At 43.5% G+C, this 16,565-nt stretch overlaps 1 protein-coding gene across 1 annotated transcript in view; it reads right to left on the reverse strand.

The window, feature by feature from the left end:
* LRRC7 (leucine rich repeat containing 7) overlaps nt 1-16,565 on the reverse strand; it is a 1,681,735-nt gene that overhangs the window by 1,259,911 nt on the left and 405,259 nt on the right. The window contains exon 4 of the mRNA XM_069232450.1: nt 8,335-8,537. Within this exon, the coding sequence (XP_069088551.1) occupies nt 8,335-8,537 (203 nt within the window). The remainder of the gene's footprint in view (nt 1-8,334; nt 8,538-16,565) is intronic.

Raw genomic sequence — 16,565 nt, forward strand, 5'->3', positions numbered from 1 at the left:
ACATAGATAAATACGAATATATCTACAAATCTGGATGTATTCTCTAAATGTAAATCTGAAGAACTCATATACATATACACACACCTTCCTATTGAGGTCTTCATTGTAAATTATTTCCAGTAATTCATGGTGCTGAATTTATTTGCATATAAAAAGTCACACAGATGGTTAACTGGTTAACACAGCATTTCTTTGTTCTTTCAGTGCTGGTATAAAGTAAACACTTTCACTGTGGCAGCACTGCTCTCAGAGCATTGGTCATCACACATGTTAGTATCTACCATTGAGTTCCCCCAAGTGTGCCAAAATAATGAGAAAATGAGAGGCTTGTTAGCAAAAAGTTACATTGTCCCTCATTGCACTTTATTTTCTTTATTTATACATCCTTTTAAACTTACTCTTTTGTGTCAATGCACTACAAAAGAAAAACACATTTTAAAATACGTTTTTAATTATCAACAACATGCCTTGCTTTTAAACTTTGACTTATAATAATACACATTGCAACATGAAACCTTAAGTCCTGACATTACACACTACTTAAATCAATGATTTGAATAAAACATCATAGGTGGTTCTTCTTTTATGAATAATACTAGTAGGGCATGGACTTTGCTAAAATTTACATTGGCAGTTGATTTTAAATGGAGAAACATGTCTGTATATGAGAAGTGAGTATAATATTTCAATATCAATAAATATTTTATGAACCAAAGGACAATGAAGTACCCTAGAGCGAAATGCATTTCTGAAAAGTAGAAACATTACAATGAGTATACCACATTTTTGTCAATAGTTTTATATTTTATTAGCCCTCAAGCATGCAAGGTTTCATTTAGAAAAAGGAGAAAATGGTGCAGCTTCCATTAACTGGCAGTGTTCTACTCCCAATTCTTGTATCAACTGATTGAGAGTCTGGAGGATTTAGGTCTTCTGAAATCAAAGCATCAAGCAGCTCTGTGGTCAGGAGAACCATCTCTGCTGTAAAAGTACAATTGAATCTGGTGCTAAAATGCCACTTTGTTTCAGTCTGGTCCTGTGGCGTCATGTATGTTGTTTCCTGCCCATGTCTGCCATCTGAATTTAGGCAACCCCAGAGAAGTACTATGGAGAAATGTCACCCACATTGTTGGAATATATCTACAGCATGTCAGTGATAATATATCTTTATTTTCCAAATACAAAATCAAAATTTGGGGGTTATTTTCAGAAAACATAAAAGCAGAGACAGTACCATCATGCTTCCATGGCATGGAGGAGCTGGAGTCACAAAGGAATTATGGAGTATGTAAAATAGTAGTGCCGTAGTACTACTTTACTTACTCTTACATATCATTGTGAAGTGGCTCCAAATTATTTAAAATGTGACTTAAAGGGGAATATCCAGGGAATGCCAAGGGAATGCTCACATATGACTGGTACAATTAGAAAGGACTGGGACTTCTTTCCACTTTTAATAATAATGAGTTAGACATTTCAAGGCTGATTCAGAAAGGTCTTTAAGAGCACATAGGGTGAACTTGTGTAGAACTATTTCCTGTAATCATAAATTTGTTTGCGAACCAACCTCATACTCTTTTTAAGTTTTTTTTTTCAACCAATTAGTTCATGTTTTTGGGGCAAACAAAGCACTTCCTATTAAGTAATAAGGTTTAGATATGGCAAGGGGTTTTGGTTGGTTTGAGGAGTGAGGGTTGCACAAGCCTTAGGTCAAAATCAATTTTGTCTAATATATTCCTGGCTCTGTCCTGATTCCCTGCTAACAAGATATTTAAAGAAGGACATAAAAATGAGAGTCTTTCTTTGGAAATAAGTTTCATTACTTATTTATTTTGAAGTTTTATGTAACAGCGATCACACCCAACAGGGTATAGAGGACCTTTTTTTTTTTATGAACAGCGGATACATCAATGAAGTATAATATTGGGCCTTTGCTTTGTTTGGGTTCCACTGGTAAGCAGAAACTGAGGATAAAATTAATCTCTGCTCTTTCACCCTGGCAGCATATGATAACCTCATCAATGGGTATCAAATCTATTCTTCTGCTAAAGAAGAGGCGAGCTACTACTTATTTTGTTGGAGTGGGGATCGTTTAAAGTGGTGGCATCCCCTATTTGAAACTAAATTAACAAAGATAAAGGAGGAATGGCATGGCCACAGATGTTCATATTTGAAGTTACCTTTGGTGGCACGTTTTTGCTTTCTGGGACCCCATTCATGAAAAAAGACATTGGAGGCCTTACACGCTTTAGCATGTGAATTTAACCTCAACAGATATTTAAAGGAATATGAATTAAATTGATAGCGCAATCCTTTCCTATTGCTTTCTGCTAAAGTAGAAGAAGCAGAGAAGTAGTGTAAGTCTTCCCTAAAATTCTTGCTATGAATGGTTGGCCTCCATTGAAGCCTATATATGAATAGCAATATAAAAAATACCTTTTAAAATGTACTTCACATTTTCTAGGTTGATGTTTTATTTTCTGCTCAAGCACTTTGTATACGGTTTCCTTGTGTAAATAATTATATAACCAGAGAGGACACTGGTACAAAATGAAAAGAAAAACATTTTTAACCATTCCTTTATGTTGATTACAGTGCCATGACAACACCATAAGTAAAATGTCAAGATGCTAGAAAAGAGCCACTCAAATGAAAAGTGTACTATTACTGTGTAAAATTCACAGAGATAAATGGAGAAAACATGAGAGCTTGAAGTGTAAGCCAATTTCCTCTAATCGCTGTTGCCTATTCTAAGTGGACCTCCATTTCCACTGCATTACACTTACCATCATTTACCTTTCATTTCACAGTGAAGCAATAAATTATGAAGCCACCAAATAATTCAAAGAATAAAGATCACCATGATGTAGAATTGCAGCAAGGAGCAAAGTAGGTGTGGATACTCTCCCAGCATGTCATTTAGTTCCTTTTTAAGTTTCACATAACAGGCAGTTTAACTGTCTGTTGTCAAAACACCTAGGGCCTGATTTTAACCTTGGCGGACGGCTGAGGCCGTCCGCCAAGGTTCCGCCGCCAAATGACCGCACCGCGGTCACAAGACCGCGGCGGCCATTCTAACATTTCCTCTGGGCCGGCGGGCGCTCTCCAAAAGAGCGCCCGCCGGCCCAGAGGAAATGCCCCTGCAACGAGGACGCCGGCTCAGAATTGAGCCGGCGTAGTTGCAGGGGTGCGACGGGTGCAGTTTGCACCCGTCGCGTATTTCAGTGTCTGCATGGCAGACACTGAAATACTTTGTGGGGCCCTCTTACGGGGGCCCCTGCCGTGCCCATGCCACTGGCATGGGCAGGGGCCCCCAGGGGCCCCGCGGCACCCCCTACCGCCATCCTGTTCATGGCGGGTTTCCCGCCATGAACAGGATGGCGGTAGGGGCTGTCAGAATCCTCATGGCGGCGGAGCGCGCTCCGCCGCCATGAAGGATTCCCCCGAGCAGCGGTAAGTCGGTGGGAGCCCGCCGACTTGCCGCTTCTGACCGCGGCTGAACCGCCGCGGTCAGAATGCTCGTGGGAGCACCGCCAGCCTGTTGGCGGTGCTCCCGTGGTCGGTGGCCCTGGCGGCCACCGGCCGCCAGGGTCAGAATGACCCCCCTATTGTTTGCAATACAAATACTGACAGTGGGCGTGAGTCAGCCCATTGCTTATCACCAGGGCCGGCTTTGGGGCGGTGCGAGCGGTGCAACTGTACTGGGCGCTGACCTCAGGGGGGCGCAGTGTTTATCGATAACTTCCAAAACTTGCATCTTAAAAGCACCTGCTGAAAAGTTCCTTGTGCGTTTAGCCCCCAAGAAACAAAATAAAATGTGAAGGTACCTCTTGTGATTATTGTTCCTGCTAGAGAGAGAGATGGGAGTTTTGCCTAGTGGCAGCTTTAACTCAACATAAAGTAGCATAAAGGGTTAATATGCCTGCTGCAAAAAACAGAACTATGGGGCATATTTAAAAAAAGTGGCGCTGCACACAGTGCAGCACCACTTTTCTTGCACCCGTTAGCGCCTTCCTAACGCCACCATGTGTGCGTAATATTTAAAATATGGTGCACCATGGCGGTAGTTAGGGGACTAGTGTCAGAATTTTTTACACTAAACCGGAGCTTTGCAGGATTAGCATAAAAAATGTTGACGCTAATCTTGCAAAGCACAGAGAGGCCCACTGTAACCAATGGAAGCCTCCTTTCCATGCCTGCTTTGAGCAGGCATTAAAAGTGCCAGAAAAAGATGATGCAAAGAAATCTAACAGATTTCTTTGCGTCATTTTTTTTTGGCCACCCTAATGGGGGGATGCCCCCTTTGCATACATTATGCCTGGCGTAGGCATAATGTAGTGCAAAGGGTTACAAAGTGGTACAATGCATGCATGGTGCCTCTTTGTATATCTGGCACAGCGTTTTTGGCCTTCTATACCCCCATTAGTGTTAGACTGGCACTAGGGGCTCTTAGGATACCCCTATGGCAGTGCTTAATTTGTGCTTGTTGTTTCCGGTGCGGAGCACCGTCACTTATTTTTGCGGGCTGGCGCTTATTTTTCTGCCTCAAGCATTTACTGCGAGAAAAAGACACACATGGGAAAGACGGAGAAAGAGAAAACCACAATGGGAAAAAGCAGAAATCTGCAAGAGTGAGCTGAAGGGGCAGGGAGTGCCTGCAAATGGATTGAAGAGGCTTGAGATGGCTTCGGGATTGCTCTGCCTCTGTATTCCGTGTTCAAACATTTAATTGCAGCAGCCGTGTGTTTAAGAGGAGCGCTTTGGGCACCAGCACCTTTTTGCTTACAAATTAAGCACTGCCCTATGGGGCATATTGGAAAAACGTGGCGCTGCACACAGTGCTGCGGCACTTTTCTGGCACCCTTTAGCACCCCCCCTAAAGCCACCATGCGTGCGTCATATTTAAAATACGGTGCACCATGGCGGTAGTTAGGGGACTAGCGTCAGAATGTTTTACACTAAACCGGCGCTTTGCAGGATTAGCATCAAAAATGTTGACGCTAATCTTGCAAAGCACAGAGAGGCCCATTCTAACCAATGGAAGCCTCCTTTTAAAGCCTGCTGTGAGCAGGCATTAAAAGTGCTGGAAAAAAAGGACGCTAAGAAATCTGTCAGATGCCCCCTTTGCACACATTGGGGGTCATTCTAACCCTGGCGGTCCAAGACCGCCAGGGCTAAAATGACGGGGGCACCGCCAACAGGCTGGCGGTGCCCCGCTGGGCATTCTGACCGCGGCGGTTCGGCCGCGGTCAGAAGTGGAAAACCGGCTGTCTCCCGCCGGTTTTCCGCTGCCCAAATGAATCCTCCATACCGCCATCCTGTTCCTGGCGGTTCTCCCGCCAGGAACAGGATGGCGGTATGGGGTGTCGCGGGGCCCCTGGGGGCCCCAAAAAGAATTTCAGTGTCTGCTTTGCAGACACTGAAATTCGCGACGGGTGCAACTGCACCCGTCGCACCTTCCCACTCCGCCGGCTCAATTCTAAGCCGGCGTCCTCGTGGGAAGGGTGTTTTGCACTGGGCTGGCGGGCGGCCTTTTGGCGGTCGCCCGCCAGCCCAGTGCAAAACCCAAAATACCCTCAGCGGTCTTTCGACCGCGGAGCAGTATTTTGGAGAGGGAAGTCTGGCGGGCGGCCTCCGCCGCCCGCCAGACTTAGAATCACCCCCATTGTGCCTGGAGCAGGCATAATGTAGCACAAAAAGTTACAAAGTGGCGCAATGCATGCATTGCGCCTCTTTGTAAATAAGGATCAATGTTTTAGGCCTTCTAACGCCATATTAGCATAAAACAAATTACACAAATGTGGCTTTAGAATGGCAGTAGGGGCTCTTAAATATCACCCTATGGGGCATATTCTAAAAAAGTGGCGCTGCACACAGTGCTGCACCACTTTTCTTGCTCCCCTTAGTGCTCCCCTAATGTCACCATGTGTGCGCTGTATTTAAAATATGGCACAACATGGCGGTAGTTAGGGGACTAGTGTCAGAATATTTGACGCTAGTCCGGCACTTTGCAGGATTAGCGTAAAATGTTTTGATGCTAAACCTGGAAAGCATCCAGAGGCCCATTTTAACCAACATACATCTCTTTTTAACGCCTGCTCTGAGCAGGCATTAAAAGAGCTGGAAAAAAATGGCACAAAGAAATCTGTCAGATTTCTTTGCGCCATTTTTTTCGCCCTTCCTAACTGGGGAATGCCATCTTTGCATACATTATGCCTGGCGCAGGCATAATGTAGCGCAAAGGGATACAAAGTGGCACAATGCATGCATTGCGCAGCTTTGTAAATATGGCATTGCGGTTTTGGCCTTCTAACGCCACATTAGCGTAAAAAAATTAGGCTAATGTGGTGTTAGAATAGCACTAGGGGCTCTTAAATATGACTCTATATTTTATGTGGCTAGCTGAGTGGATTAGTAAAGCCAGCCTTTACAAGTGCTTTAAAACACATGAATGTATGTGAAAGGGGAGCATGGAGAGATGAGGGGCACATTTGCTGGGTGGTAGTGAGTGAAACCGAGGAGGTGGTCATGGGGTGGGGGAGCCACGATAAACTGTCGCACAGGGCGCCATCCGTCCTAAAGCCGGTCTGCTTATCACAGAGTGGTTTTCTCGACAATCACACTTCCTTGCATTTCTTCTTCTTCTTGTAATTTCTTTCGTGTGAAATGCCATGAGCCATATGCGTGCAGTGGCTGCCATTTGGGAATTATTCGTCTTTCAGAAAACCTGTTTCAAAATGTTTTCATCGGCACACACCAAAGGAAATTGTGGAAGATTTTTTTCTTATTCCAAGTTGGCCCACATTGCGTCTACATGTAACGCAGCGCCGGACATTATGATTTAATTTTTTATGTTTTTCACTGTTTTACAAAAAAGCATTGGCAAAGCCAGTGTTTTAGCCATCGAATTGTACACGTAATACCTATTAACTTTGCCAGTGCTTACTTACCATAAATGAAGACATGGCAAAGAGGGAACGCAGCTGAGAAATTAGATGTGATCATAAAGTAATGGCAATGTGTGTACATTATTTAAATCTAACCACATTCAAATGAACTCTGCAATAGTACGAACAGTATAACAAAAATTCTAAACAAATATGTAGCCCTAAATGTCCTTGTAAAATACTTTCATGATCTCACGTTAGGCTATTATCATAATAATAGATACAGATATACCATTAATCATATTCACACAATTTATTCAATGAATTGTGTATTGCACAACACTGCTTAACTAACACATAATAACTCCATAAAGACTCATGTCCAAGTTGGAGTTCCTCGTTTCGTGTAGACCACAGCACTGTCACAGAGCAAGTTGTCTTTAAACCAAACTGTGTATTGCTCAAAACCCCACCATGCTTCCTTTGCACCCAGATCAGTCACTCCTATCAAATACAAATGCATGTCCTGTGTTCCCTCAAATGTAGCTGCAGCACTAGGAAATATTCCAATCGTTTAAATAATAAAACGTCCCCAGAGACTCAAACTATTCAGCTTCTAATAATTAACCACAATCTCATAAGCAGCTGCATTCACTAGTCATTGTCTAAATAACGAAAATATTCCATACACCAATGTTCTGTAGCAATCATCTGATACTTCAGTCTACCCTCACGCTGTCCATATGCTCACATTTTAACACTTAGTACAAGAGTGATCGGATGCGCATATTAGGTTCACTCTTAGGATCAAATCGTCTCCATTCATTTAGGACGGGAGAGGATTTCTTTAGGGATCATTGTAATATTTCCACAAGCATATTTCCGTTTCAGATGAACTCCGCAAACCTGTTGAAAGATTCTGGGGGAAGGGAAGGAGGAAAGGTGTTCTGCAGTCTCATAATAGCGACATCAAAACAAAGTCTCGCCGATGGCTAATTTACATCACCTTGGCTAGGCTTTAGGTTCTGAGCATTCTTTGAGAGGAAGCCATGTTTATTTTTTGGTACAACAGCAATGTATATTCTTGAGTTTCTTTGTTTCTTTTTCTTATTTATTTAAATATAAACTAACAATTGTTATTTTGTGTGTTTAGGATCTCCTGTCACCATCTTTAAAACAAGAGACCATATTAAGGATCCAGAAACACGGAATTAGGTTCTTTATAAATGAGTGGAGTTCATTCTCTTTTTTAAAAAAATGACAGCTTAAAAATAGATGAAAATGGCAGCTTTGAATTGATTAAGATTCAATAATGGAATATTTGCAAACACTTTAGGACATCCAAAATTAATCTGTGAGTACATGGTACTAACAGAACTAAGCTATACAATACTCATAGATCGATTCATCAAATTTGATGTGGCATCTTGCCTACTAGTGTTCTCACCTTAGGTAGCTCTTCAATTTGATTGGCATCTAAATAAAGTTCCTCTAACGTTCTCTCAAAATTGAAAACCTCCTTTGGCACCTGCTGTAGACTGCAGTGAGAGTAGTCTAAGACTGAGATGACCTCCTCTTCTCCTCGAAAACATCGGCATGGCACCAGGCGGCCGATGATTTTCCGCTTGGTTGTCATCTCCAGGCACTGCACTAGAGAAAGAGAGATCATGGACCGATTTTAAACATGTCTTTTGAACTTGGGTGTGAAAAAGAATACGTTTTGAGAAGTTTCACATTATATATTTTCATAGCAATTTACTTAGAATTTCAAAATACAAGCAATATCTCCTAAGATGGGGCACATCAAGTGTATCAACATAAGATGGTTTCAGAGGAACACTTTGAAGCTGCTGGTGAATAGAAGCATAGACGGAAATCACAGATCTAGCAGCATTCATGTAAATTTGACATTAATTCCGGTTTAAATTCAAGCATCAGCACCAAGAACAATTCTCATGGACAATTAAAATGAAAAGCAGTGCTGCTTTATGGTACAAAGATATCAGAAATTGAATTATACAATCCTTGGTAAAGGTGAAGCTTCATAACATTTGGGATGTATTTACTTGTTGAACAATCTATGCTTGATATTTATATTTAGAAATAAACTGTCCATGTAATAGTGATCTTTATTTAGAACAAATAAACTACTTGCCTTGCTTACTGTTATTCCCCAATTGCGTTTTAATGTTTTACTAAACATTGTCTCTTTATATTGAAAACGGATTCTCATTATAAAATAACCACTTAGCAAACTCCAGCACTGGACTTTTGAAGCACTTCACAAAACCACTTTTCGCTAACTGCAGATTAGAACAACAACTTTAGAATTTCAAAGGTTTGTGTAGTTTAAGTTTGGTCTGTATAGAAAGAATAAATAAAGTTTTACTGGCAATACTTAAGTTTTAACCTTTGTTTTTTCATTGAATTTATATGGTTTTGATATATTTTTTATTTTTTTTAACATGTCACAGTTAATCCATCATTGATTTTCTTTTTAGACAGTGGTGGAGTGCACAGTGGCATACAGTTGAGTGCGGCAGAGCAAAGTGGCGTGAAGCAGAGTGGTGTAATGTAGTGTAAAGTGGAGTGGGGATGAGTTAAATGGGGTACAGCAGAGTGGATTAGAGTGAAGTAGCCTACAGTAGAGTGGCATGGAGTGGAGTGACGTTGAGTGAAATGGTGTACAGTGCAGAGGCATACATTGGAACGGTGTGGCTTAGAGTGGAGTGGTGCAAAGTAAAATGACATAGAGTGGAGTGGCGTACATTACTCTGGCATACAGCTGAGTGCCATAGAGTGGAATAACATAGAGTGGATTGATGTAGAGTGGACCAGCATACTTTGGTGGGACATACAGTAAAGCGGCATAGAGTGGAGTAGTGTAGAGTGGAGTGGTATAGGGTGAAATAGTGCAGACTGGAGTGGCGTAGAATGGAATAGTATGGGGTGGCATGGCATAGAGTGGCATAAAGTCAAAGTGTGTAGAGTGGAAGAGCAGAGAGTTTAGCTGTGTAGAGTGGCGTGCCATAGAGTGGAGTGGCGTTCAGCACAGTAAAGTGGTGTGACGTAAAGTCGAGTGGCATAGAGTGGAGTAATGTAAAGTCACATGGCATGGAGTGGCGTGGCACCAAGTAAAATGATGTAAAGTGGAGTGGCTTAGAGTGGAATGACATACATTGGAGTGGGGTACCGTCAAGTGCCGTGGAGTGGAATAGCATAAAGTGAAGTGGCGTAGAGTGAAGTGTGTAGAGTGGAATAGCATCGAGAGTAGTGACATAAAGTGCAGTGGCCAACAGTGGATTAGTGTAGAGTGAAGTGGAGTACAGTGGAGTTGAATAGCGAACAGTGGAGTGGGGTAGAGTTCAATAACATACAGTGGTGTGGCATAGAATGGCATAGAGTCGAGTGAAATGTCATAGAGTGGAGAGGTGTACAGAAGACTAGAGTGAAGTAGCGTAGAGTGGAGTGGCATAGAGTGGCGTGGTGTACACTAGAGTAGCATACAGTGGGGCGGTGTAGAGTAGAATAGAGTTGAGTGGCATGGAGTGGAATGTGTTAGAGTGGAGTGGTGTGTTGTAGAGTGGAGTAGGGTGTCATACCACAGAGTGACAAGTCATAGAGTGGGGTGACATGATGTACAGTAGAGTGGAGTGGTAATATGTGTTAGAGCATAATTTGACCAGATGTAGCTAAAAATGGCTGATGTATGTAAATACACATTGTCATACATATAGATTTGGTGATGAAAAGGATCGTTTTCAGTAGTATACCCAAAGAAGTTCAGTAGTGTTCAATTTATAAAGCACAAAAACGTAGTTATATAGCGTGCCACGATATACCTCAGTAAATTCATGGAATACCCAGATACATTGCAATGACAAAACAGCATATGATTGGGTAATGAAAGGCCTTACTAAATTAAAAGATAATTATATTGTTTAGACTGACTTTTAGGCTGTGTTCTGTGTTTTAAGTGAGAATGTAGTGTAGCACTGCTTTATAAGTGCACAAAAATGGGCTGTCAGTTTTTGATGAAATTTGAAAGGATTGAAGATTATGATGAACACATGATCCCATTTCTGGAAGCGACTATAAATGGTAAGTATGTGTAGGGTTATTAGCATCTTAAACTGAGTGCTGTTACTGCAGTAGTTTTGAGGTAGTTTCAGGGTAGTAATGAGGTACATAGCAATGACATATTATCTGATTGGATAATGAGGGGCATATTTACTCTGTTTGCGCCGGAATTGTGTCGTTTTTTTTTATGCAATTCCGACGCAAAACTAACTCCATATTTATACTTTGGCGTTAGACGCGTCTAGCGCCAAAGTCCATGGAGTTTGCGTCATTTTTTTGCGTGGACACCTACTTTGCGTTAATGATATGCAAGGTAGGCGTTCCCGTCTAAAAAATTGACTCCGAGGCATGTGCGCCGTATTTACACTCCCGGGCAAAACTCACGCCCGGGAGTGGGCGGGTCAAAAAAAATGACGTCCAGCCGCTTTTGCACCGTTTTTTAGCGCCTGGTCAGGGCAGGCGTTAAGGGACCTGTGGGCTCGGAAGGAGCCCAGAGGTGCCATCCCATGCCCCCAGGGACACCCCCTGTCACCCTTGCCCACCCCAGGAGGACACCCAAGGCTGGAGGGACCCATCCCAGGGACATTAAGGTAAGTTCAGGTAAGTATTTTTTTTAAATTTTTTTGTGGCATAGGGGGGCCTGATTTGTTCCCCCCTACATGCCACTATGCCCAATGACCATGCCCAGGGGACATAAGTCCCCTGGGCATGGCCATTGGGCAAGGGGGCATGACTCCTGTCTTTGCTAGACAGGAGTCATTTCAATGGGGGTTGGGAGTCGAAAAAAATGGCGCAAATCGGTTTGAGGCAAAAAATTTGCCTCAGCCTGACTTGCCCCATTTTTTGGCGCCCAAGCTCCATATCCCCCTACGCCGGCGCTGCCTGGTGTACGTCATTTTTTTTCACGCACACCAGGCAGCGCCGGCGGCTAACGCCGGCTAACGTCATTGATTAAATACGGCGCCCGCATAGTGCTTCAGAATGGCGTTAGCCGGCGCTAATTTTTTTGACGCAAAACTGCGTTAGCGCAGTTTTGCGTCAAAAAGTATAAATATGGCCCTGAATGTCTTCAAAAAAAGTTTAGGGAGCCATTTTGTTTTAAGGACACTTTGCAGGTATTCTAGCTTAGGGCTTTAAATATAGGTAAGTATTAGGTTTCATATATTTCCCCTACCTATTACTACTTATTTTAAGTAGTAATAGGAAGAGAAATATAATTATGGCTTTTCATATATTTTAGAAAAATATTAGTAAAATGGTTAAATAAAAAATTAACAAAAAATACATAGAAAAAACTGGAAAAAACGCTGTAAAACAATACTTCACAAATATAGTATACTATGCTGTCTTTATTATTTTTTCATATTTCATTATGTCAAAAACGCCTACACATTACCACAATAATACCTACAAATTACTGCGTTTTACTACATAAAAAGTACATTTTGTAAAAAAAAACAGTATGTGCAGGTTACTACCATGGTACTGTGTAAGCTGGTTAACAAAAATATATAGAAAATTATTTAAAAAATTCCATATCTATTTTCATTTCAAGATGGTAATTGTTGGGAACAACAATAAAATCTACTACTTAGCTATGCTCAAGGCCCTAAGGCACAACAATCCGAAAGTCTACTAAAGGGATTATGGCTGCCTTTAAAATTTTTAAAGGTAGACATTAGACAACTATACACTGCCTTGTTATCGCTATGTACCACGGTATACCGCTAATTTACTGTGGCATACCATGGGACAATATATCACTATTCTATTGCCACCCCTTGCTTACATATAGTGTCCCAGGGGCACCACAATACTTATGTAACATTTACCAAACTACACAAAGCCTCCATGCATTGCCCTGCTTTGCTTAGCACATGTCCAGAAATGGAGTGCAGCCCAAGTTGTTGACTTGCGTTACTCTGCACATCATAATCTATAGTCCTCCAAATTTCAAACAAATTCAATAGAATGTACAACACTGAACTATACTACACTATACACCACTCAACTCCATGCTATTCCACTGTACGCCACTGCAGTGTACACCACTCCAATATATTCAACTCCACTGTACCTGACTCCACTATACACTATTCCACTTTATGACACTCCACCGTATGCTACTCCAATACATGCCACTCCACTCTGCACTGTTTCACTATATGGCATGCCAATGCATGCTACTCCACTGTACACCACTGTACTGTAAGCCATTAAAATCCACATTATTCCCTTGGACGACACTCCACCCTGCGACACTCCACTATATGAAATTCCAATTTACCCCACTCAACTGCAAACCACTGTAGTATTCACAACTCCACTGCATGCAACTTCACTGTACGCACTACACTTGATGCCAATTCCATCTATGCAACTCCACTATAGGTAACTCCATAGTATGTAACTCAACTATATGCTATTTCACTGTACACCACTCCACTGTATGCCACTGCACGATATGCTATTCCACTGTATGGCACTACACTGTATGCCACTCAAAAGTATGCTAACCCCCTTCTATGATACTCCATTCTACATTATTCCATTGGATGCCGCTCCTTTGTATGCCACTCCACTCTATGGTATTCCAGTTTTTCACACTGCACGGTATGCCACTCCAGTCTGCACCAGTCCACTGTACGCCATACCACTGTAAGCATATCCACTGTACACTAATCCACTGTATACCTCTCCACTGTACTCCACTACAAAATAGGCTATTCCAGTGTATGGTACTCCACTCTACACTAGTAGATTATATGGTATTCCACTGTACACTAGTTCACTATTTGCTACTCCACTGTGTGGTACTCCACAGTACACAGCTACAGTGCTTGCCACTGCATTGTACACTTCTCCTCTATACAGCATGCTGCACCACTCTCTAGACCTATTCTTTAAAAAACTATACTGCACTTTATGGCACTCTATGAGACTCTACTTCACTCTATCCATCTTCACTCAACTGTCCAATTTACTCACTCTACAGTCCAATCTATGCCCGTACACTCTATTCCACAACAGCGTATTCCATTTTATTCAACTAAACAACACTTTCAATACTCTACGATACAGCGCTCCTGTAGGATGTTGGCTCTGTATATACTATTTCACAGTAAGAAATAGTGTGCACAGAGTCCAAGGGTTCCCCTTAGAGGTAAGATAGTGGCAAAAAGAGATGATCTAATACTCTATTTTGTGGTAGTGTGGTCGAGCAGTAGGCTTATTAGAGTGTAGTGTTAAGCATTTGTTGTACACACACAGGCAATAAATGAGGAACACACTCAAAGACAAATTCCAGGCCAATAGGTTTTTATATAGAAAAATATATTTTCTTAGTTTATTTTAAGAACCACAGGTTCAAGATTTACAAACAATACTTTAAATGAAAGGTATTTCTCTCAGGTATTCTAGGAACTTTGAATTATCACAATAGCATGTACTGTTTTTTTAAAAACGGCAATAAGCTATTTTAAAAGTGGACACTGCAAAAATCAGCAGTTCCTGGGGGAGGTAAGTAAATGTTAAGTTCACAGGTAAGTAAAACACTTACAGGGTTCAAAGTTGGGTCCAAGGTAGCCCACCGTTGGGGGTTCAAGGCAACCCCAAAGATACCACACCAGCAGCTCAGGGCCGGTCAGGTGCAGAGGTCAAAGTGGTGCGCAAAACACATAGGCTTCAATGGAAATAGGGGTGCCCCGGTTCCAGTCTGCCAGCAGGTAAGTACCCGCGACTTCGGAGGGAAGACCAGGGGGGTTTTGTAGGGCACCGGGGGGGACACAAGCAGGCACAGAAAGTACACCCTCAGCGGCACAGGGGCGGCCGGGTGCAGAGTGCAAACAGGCGTCGGGTTTTCAATAGGAATCAATGGGGAGACCCGGGGGTCTCTTCAACGATGCAGGCAGGCACAGGGGGGGCTCCTTGGGGTAGCCACCACCTGGGCTAGGCAGAGGGTCACCTGGGGGTCGCTCTTGCACTGGAGTTTGGTTCCTTCAGGTCCTGGGGGCTGCGGTGCAGTGTGATTTCCAGGCGTCAGGTTCCTTTAAGCAGTCAGTCGCGGTCAGGGGGAGCCTCTGGATTTCCTCTGCAGGCGTCACTGTGGGGGCTCAAGGGGGGTCAACTCTTGCTACTCACGGGCTCGCAGTCGTTGGGGAGTCCTCCCTGTAGTGTTAGTTTTCCGCAGGTCGAGCCGGGGGCGTCGGGTGCAGAGTGGAAAGTCTCACGCTTCCAGCGGGAAACGTTTGGTCTTTAAAAGTTGCTTCTTTGTTGCAAAGTTGCAGTTTTGTTGAACAGGGCCGCTGTTCTCAGGAGCTTCTTTGTCCTCTTAGATGCAGGGCAGTCCTCTGAGGCTTCAGAGGTCGCTGGTCCCAGTTGGATGCGTCGCTGTTGCAGTTTTTCTTGAAGTGGGGAGACAGGCTGGTAGGGCTGGGGCTAAAGCAGTTGTCGTCTCCGTCTTCTCTCAGGGCTTCAGGTCAGCAGTCCTTCTTTGTCTTCAGGTTGCAGGAATCTATCTTACTCGGTTCTGGGAGCCCCTAAATACTCAATTTAGGGGTGTGTTTAGGTCTGGGAGGGCAGTAGCCAATGGCTACTGGCCCTGAGGGTGGCTACACCCTCTTTGTGCCTTCTCCCTGTGGGGAGGGTGGCACATCCCTAATCCTATTGGGGGAATCCTCCATCTGCAAGATGGAGGATTTCTAAAAGTCAGAGTCACCTCAGCTCAGGACACCTTAGGGGTTGTCCTGACTGGGCAGTGACTCCTCCTTGTTTTTCTCATTATCTCCTCCAGCCTTGCCGCCAAAAGTGGGGGCAGTGGCAGGAGGGGCGGGCCTCTCCACTAGCTGGGATGCCCTGTGGCAATGTAACAAAAGGGGTGAGCCTTTGAGGCTCACCGCCAGGTGTTGCAGTTCCTGCAGGGGGAGGTGAGAAGCACCTCCACTCAGTACAGGCTTTGTTCCTGGCCACAGAGTGACAAAGGCACTCTCCCCATGTGGCCAGCAACATGTCTGGTGTGTGGCAGGCTGGCAAAAACTAGTCAGCCCATACTGGAAGTCGGGTATGTTTTCAGGGGGCATCTCTAAGATGCTCTCTGGGTGTATTTCACAATAAAATGTACACTGGCATCAGTGTGCATTTATTGTGCTGAGAAGTTTGATACCAAACTTCACAGTTTTCAGTGCAGCCATTATGGTGCTGTGGAGTTCGTGCTTGACAGACTCCCACACCATATACTCTTATGGCTACCCTGCACTTACAATGTTTAAGGTTTTGCTTAGACACTGTAGGGGCATAGTGCTCATGCACCTATACCCGCACCTGTGGTGTAGTGCACCCTGCCTTAGGGCTGTAAGTAAGACTTATCTATGCCATAGGCAGTGTGAGGTTGGCATGGCACTCTGAGGGGAGTGCCATGTCGACTTAGTCATTTTCTCCCCACCAGCACACACAAGCTGGCAAGCAGTGTTCATGTGCTGAGTGAGGGGTCCCCAGGGTGGCAGAAGACATGCTGCAGCCCTTAGAGACCTTCCCTGGCATCAGGGCCCTCGGTACCAGGGGTACCAGTTACAAGGGACTTACCTGGGTGCCAGGGTTGTG

This window comes from Pleurodeles waltl, chromosome 4_2 (genome assembly GCF_031143425.1).
Source record: "Pleurodeles waltl isolate 20211129_DDA chromosome 4_2, aPleWal1.hap1.20221129, whole genome shotgun sequence".
Lineage (NCBI taxonomy): Eukaryota > Metazoa > Chordata > Amphibia > Caudata > Salamandridae > Pleurodeles > Pleurodeles waltl.